The following is a 6,936-nucleotide window of genomic DNA, read 5'->3' as shown; positions in this document are numbered from 1 at the left end:
TGTGACAATGCTGACCCTTTGAATTACAGGCACAACAGAAACAGGAAGTAAGAGTGAGAGAAAGTTATGGTGAAAGAGTACAGCAGGGTTCGCCACCATCCCCTGCCGGAGCCTCGTGGAGCTTTAGCTGTTTTTGCTCAATAAACACTCACAACGCCCGGTCTGGGAATAGAAACCGTGATCCTATGACCGCGAGTCCACTGCCCTAACCACTGGGCCATTGTGCCTCCACGCACATATATATATATATAAATGTTTTGTAATGCAAACAGGAAAAATAGGGCTCAAAACATGAGTATATGTTTATTGTTAACTTCAAAAGTTACAGAGCAACTCAAAGGGCTGGGAGTTTCATGCATTGTCAAACTAGTTTCAAATCCTTTGAAACTAGTTTGATAAATGTCAATGCACGAAACTCTTGGCCCTTAATTTACTACATAACTTCTGTTGATTGTTAATAAACACACACACACAGAGAATATGTTGAATGGCCTACAGCTTAGCTGCAATTGCTGAATGCTGTCTTGTTTTAACACAAACTATGTTTGTAATTATTATTTCATGCTTGAAGACTCATATTCACTTTGGAGACTCTTTAAGGTTACAGTGTCCCAACAAGGGAGGGAGTCTGTACACGGTGATTCAATGTGCTAGAAATAGCAGCCAAATTTCCTTTGAATGACATTTTATTGAGACACTGAATGATGTTAAACATATACTATGTCTGAAAGTAAAGGAAAATGCAGAATGGTCCTGGCTGGAATGCTATAATTCTATTTATTAAATATTGAGTAGGGTTTAAACAACAACAACAGTCAACCATAAGAGGAATTTTTCCTGTTCAACAGTTGAGTTAGTTCTTTTGCATGGAGCAACAGCATAGACAATTGCCAAGAAACTGGAATCCAAGCTAGATGGAACTTACACCTGAATGTTAAGAGTAGTCTTAAACATATCTTGGAGAACTCATCCCACCAAGAAACAGCCGTATGGAGATCTCCTACCTGTTTCCACCATTATAAAGGAAAGGCACTTGTGTTTTGCAGGACATTCCAGGTGTGTTAAACAAGAGCTGGCAAGTGACTTACTGTCGTGGATGTCAAAACATGGCTGTACTTGAGCAGGTCATCCAAACACAACTTATGTAGAGCAGGGGTTTTCAAACTGTGGTCCACGGACCACAGGGGGTCCACAAGGACAAGACAGGGGGCCCGTAGACAGCAAATACTTTTTATGGGCAATTTGATTTTATATATGTTTTTTAATCGAAATCTTTTAATTGACAATAAACCTATTTGTTAAATACTGTTAAATAAATAAATGTAAAAATATATGTTATTTTAAGCAAATATTTATGTATAAATTTCATAAGCGTTTATAAGGGGATCCCTAAGGTAAAGCCTGAAATGTAAAGGGGTCCGCAAGTCAAAAAGTTTGAAAACCCCTGATGGAGGGCAAGCATGGGTTAAAAATGTTTGAGCAAGCTCAACCAGATGCTGAAGCAACAGCATCTTACAACTACCAGTCAGTCATGTTTCAACTCGCATTAATAATAATCTAAACAGTAGCTGTGTTCCTATACAAAACAATGCTGTTGACGTAAGAGAAGGAAGATACATTACCTGCAGTGGAGGTGAAGATGTGTAGCCACTGGAGATGACAAATGTGATTCTGTAGTCAGGCCGAGGTGTGAACATAGACCATGGGTCACAGACATCAAGGGCTGTCAATAAACAAATAGTCTCATAAAATTGATATCTTACATCTGCTGAAAGGTAACAAATATATAGTGGAACAACAACAACAGTGGCAGTGGTGGTAGTAGAGCCACTACCACATTCACCATCATCATCATCAGCATTTTGGGTCATCTCAGTATCAAATAACTTTTAGTTGAAGTTATTGTCCACCTGTCATGTATGTTTAATTTTCTATGGCCAGATGTCCCTCTTATCACCAACCACTTAATAGAGTGTACTGGGTGCATCTTATCTAGGCGCCACTACTAGAGAAGTTGTCATGTCAACAACAGCAACAAAAACAAGAAGAATGGTCTGTAAATCAGGCACAGTTTTGTTGCTCTGTGCTCATCTCAGGAAGGCCCAGTTGATGGCACTTCCATACCTACAGAGTTTGCCTTGAACTGGCAATGCCCACTGGTAGCACAGCCAGGCCAGAGAGTTCTCTGGAATAGATCAGCCAGCTAATTCTCATCAATGCCTCGATTTTCCCTGGCAATAAATCAAGGGACGAAAACAGAAAATTTTCATGGAGTCAACAATGTTGTTAATGGTGAAGATGATAAGGAGGTACAAACACACACGTACTTGTATACAACAAGCTTCTTTCAGTTAATGTCTATCAAATTCACGCACAAGATTTAGGTGAGCCTACTTGTTAACCAACCTCAAGAACAATGAAAATTCATTACTATAAACCATTGTCCATATGAACTCCATGGTACCTGATTTGCAGCAAGCTAGACTGAAGCAGGTAACAAAAGAAAGTAACTTTGTCATAGTTTGACGAATAGAGCATCACCTGAAAATAGTTGGCACCTTATTACATTCCAGTTATTGTGAATATGGATGGTAGGAGACAGAGAGAGACAGTAGAATGAAGAGAGCACTTACCATCAATACGATCCTCCAAAAGCCCTCCTAACAGACCAGGGCGTGGCAGTCCATTTCTCAAGAGAATGTATCTCAAATCAAAAATACTACAAAACAAAATTAAAATAAAACAAACCATATAAAAACTAAATAGCTTAAAGTGGTTGGTTGGTTGGTTGGTTAGTTGGCTGGTTGGTTAGATTCAACATAAAACTCCATGTATAATATACACATTTTTCACCAGAACTAAGATTAAAATTAATTATGCAAGATGTGCATAATACATATTATTAAATGATAAAGTTCACATTCACTTTTATAATGATATAAGATAATAATGTAATAAAATTTTATTATTTTTCAGATTATTTTTAATTACATAAAATATTTTATGTAAAAGGAAATATCAGAAATGAACAGATTGGTATTTTACATATAGATTATCTACTCTTGTAGCAGTTAAGCAACACTGTATATTATACACAGCAGCTTAGGCTCCCAACAATAGCGAGATGTGTATGATATATGATAGCATATTATACATGGACATATATGATAATTAATGTGATAGGTCTAGTGTGACTGACAGGTGGAATGCAATGTAGTATGTTGTGGTGTGATGTCATGTGTTGCAGCTGGCATTTTTCATTGGCTATAAGATAAGTCTCAGTATCATAGTATAAAAGAACAAAATATAAGCTTCTATCAAGCCAACACTATAGCCATGTTGTTACCTTGTTGAAGCAATTCTCTCCTCTCTCACATGACTGACTAATGGGAAAGGCAAGAACATTTTGATTCCAACTTTGCTTTGTTAAATAAAAACATGTCTTAAAACTTATACATGTATGTGGAAGCGCACATATTAGTGTGTATATATATGTTATCTATTTAGAACAGGCATCAGCTATGCTAGCACAGTCACGAACAGGATGTACTGTTAAAGATGTAAATGAGTGTCACTATTTTTGTTCAGACAGTGACGATGCCAACACACAGAAACAAGCACACACACGTTTTCTGTACTGTTTTCTTCCATTAGTTTCACACATCAGTTAATATATTAATGTTCTCTCAGCCCATTCATGGTTTTACAGAAGTTAACATTACACAACCAGTGCATCATATTCAACTCATTTCTCTCCAATCTCTGCAGATCTTCCACATTTAATGCTCATAACTAACAATCATACTACATTATACATGCTCAGCACATTTCATGGTAACTGTCTTCAAAGTTCAGGTGTGGTTCACACTGGAGTACAATTCTCATATCTAGGTCAGTACTGCTGCTACATACATGCATGCATGCACAAGCACACACACACATGCATACACAAATTTCCTAAGCTGTACTTTAAAAAAAAAATGGCTATCTATCTAATTACCAAAGACTACCACTGATTTACAGTGTGTCTGTAAGTCATATCTCCTCCTACTCCTTTACCACCACCACCACCACTACTACTACTACTACTACAACAATAGTTTCTATTATCAACTAGTAAACCTGTACACCACCTCTATCAGCCAGCTATTGCTCTTGCCTCCCTTTTCATCATCCCTACTCTGTCTTAACCTTCAAACACCACAAAACGCTCTATCAATCATTCCTGCCCAGATTACAACCCTCGGTAATTCTCTGTCTGCAAACATTCAGACAGAACAACAACTATACCAATCTCACCTATTTGGGAGAGCTTGTGTATGTCATGATCACAGCCTCTCCTCATCCAATGAAATAATAACAAATAAAGCTACCCTTTTTAGAGAGGGAAGCCATTTACAAGAAAGAACACAGTGAAATTCTTTCAATCTCTGATAAAAATTTTACATGGAAACTTCTGACACTGAGCCACAAGAATAAATTCAACTGAATGAAGCTATGTGAAGGAAGATGAAGGTGTTTTGGTCTTACCTGACAATTCCTAGTTGCCCAACTTGATAACCATATCGACTCAGCCAGATGATACGATCAATACTGTTGCTGTCACTCCATAGTCCAGAATGACTCCCAGCATGCAGCATTTCTTTCAAGGTGTCCCAGCATTGTTGCTGCTCCTAGATTTACAATAAAATATAAATAAGAATCATTACAGGTGGAGTGAGAAGGGCTGAAGAAGACCAAAAACTTAAATCTTATTCACAGGTAAATTACAGGTTAGAATGCCTATCTACAGAACTAGATGCATCATGAGTTTAAACAAAATCTAAATAGGTGACAAATTGCAATAATCAAGAATAACACTAAGATGACATTCAAGATTTTGGTACGATGCTTCAAAATACCAGCTATTTTCATCTTGTATCAAGAACATCTTACTCTATAGGTTGGTTTATAAGGCAGTACATTTTACAGGGAGCTTTTTTTCACTCATGTAATTGTATCACTTTTTTTTATCAGTGCAAGTATTAAATATTCAAAGAATGTTTGATATAGCGTAAGATATTAGCTTTGGACTATGTACACATTCAGTACATACTGGATGTTTTTTTTCCATGACATAGCTTTATACAAGGTGTTGAAAGACTATTGTATACTAGAGGAACAAGCAGTGGTGTCATGCTCTAAAAAAAATAAACAACCAACACTAGTGAGGCCATCAAGTAACTTACAAGACAAAGAAAAAGAACCCTCAACTGACTGAAATTGTAATAGAAAGAGAAGTGGTTTCGTACAGGCATTGGGAGACGAAAGTATGATAGAAGAACAGACACTGGTGTCATGCTACAGAGAAGATACATGGCTACTCTGCATTATATAAAAATGGAAGCAGCAGGAAAGAAGATGGTGACAATGAGGTATCAAGGCATGCACCCAAGATACAAGAGAGTTTAAGAGAGAATATGTACAGAAAATTGGGAAGGGCAGGTGGGTAAGTTCACCAGAACATGTGAGGAGACTGACGGATGGCTATCGATGGATGTAGTGAATGATGAACAAGGAAGAAGTGTGATCAATGGTAAATATTAGTAAAGTGGGGAAAGGTGAAAGATATAGGAGTGGCTTAGGAAACAGGGGGGCGGGGGCGGTGATAAAGGGCAGTACAGGAAGGGTAGAGAGTAGAAGTACAATAAACCTGTGGATAGATCAGAAAATAGAGAGATGATGTGCAAGGTGGGAGAGTGAGGGGTGAGAAAGAAAGATAAAGACATGCACAGTGACAGAGATAGCCATCAGAGGTATGAAAGAGTGGGGGGCAAGGTGGGGGTGGTGGTTTTTGATGACAGATATGAGAGGGTGTTAAGGATGAGGTATAATCATAGCAATTCAGATAAAATCACCTCTGGTTCTTTAATACAGAACTTCTCATTTTAAAACTTTTAAATTAAAACTATTTCCGTTTAAAAACTTTAACATCATAATACAAATAAAAAAAGTTAATAAATATTACTAAATCCTGAGCGGTTCGGCAAAAGAGACCGATAGAATAAGTACTAGGTTTACAAAGAATAAGTCCTGGGGTCGATTTGCTTGACTAAAGGCAGTGCTCCAGCATGGCCACAGTCAACTGACTGAAACAAGTAAAAGAGTAAAAGAGTAAATCCCTTCAAATTCTTGATTATTTTCAGAATTAACTGAAACACACGAACAATGTATTTCTTCAGAGATATATTCACAAAATGGTTAAACTATGAAGAAAAACCCTTGAAAATGTAGAAAAATAGAAACAAGAATCTGCTCCCTGGACCTGCACTAACCATCACACCCAATACTTCTTCCCCCAAATGTCTACCAACTGGAATTTCTTTCTTGTCAATGGTTTTCCAACAAGCATAAGTTTGCAACCAAAGGATTCGCAAGATTCATCAGATCTTAGGAATCCTGTGAAGGACTTGAACAGAGTCCCTTTCTCCCAAATGAAACCATAAAAAAATAAACCAAAACAAAGCAAAAAAGCTAAATAAATTTACTCACAGCTTGAATAGCAATATACATGTAACTGTGGATGATGAGAATATTGACAAGGTTGGTTAGAAAACAGGTGAGCTCTATCTGATTTAGCTGGCTCAGATCAATATCCCGGAAGTTGACAGTTTTGTCCAATGTCTTGCTGATACGGGTTGACTTCACTGCCTCTTGTAAACAATCTGCATTGAAACCAGTCTTGCCGCTATGTTTTGGGGACAAATCTAAAGAAAATGGGAGTAAACAATTTGACAATTTAAAAATGAAAAAATAATTTTGAAAGAAAATTTTGGAAAACACATAAAAACTGGCTATAATTTTTGTTGTTCTGGTTATTGTCCCTAAAATATGTAAACGTTATTTCAAAGAGTATCTGACATTTAATCACTTGTTTCATATATATATATATATATA

At 37.0% G+C, this 6,936-nt stretch overlaps 1 protein-coding gene across 1 annotated transcript in view; it reads right to left on the bottom strand.

Annotated features, from left to right (window-relative positions):
* Window positions 1-6,936, bottom strand: part of LOC106867460 (zinc finger FYVE domain-containing protein 26) — a 93,341-nt gene that overhangs the window by 46,976 nt on the left and 39,429 nt on the right. Inside the window, exons 16-19 of the mRNA XM_052971651.1 lie at window positions 6,532-6,746; window positions 4,531-4,673; window positions 2,634-2,719; window positions 1,623-1,723 (exon numbers count right to left, since the gene is read on the bottom strand). Of these exons, the coding sequence (XP_052827611.1) occupies window positions 1,623-1,723; window positions 2,634-2,719; window positions 4,531-4,673; window positions 6,532-6,746 (545 nt within the window). The remainder of the gene's footprint in view (window positions 1-1,622; window positions 1,724-2,633; window positions 2,720-4,530; window positions 4,674-6,531; window positions 6,747-6,936) is intronic.

Source organism: Octopus bimaculoides, chromosome 11 (assembly GCF_001194135.2).
Source record: "Octopus bimaculoides isolate UCB-OBI-ISO-001 chromosome 11, ASM119413v2, whole genome shotgun sequence".
Classification (NCBI taxonomy): domain Eukaryota; kingdom Metazoa; phylum Mollusca; class Cephalopoda; order Octopoda; family Octopodidae; genus Octopus; species Octopus bimaculoides.
The sequence above is the reverse complement of the archived record's forward strand: the minus strand, read 5'-3'. Positions and strand labels throughout refer to the sequence as shown.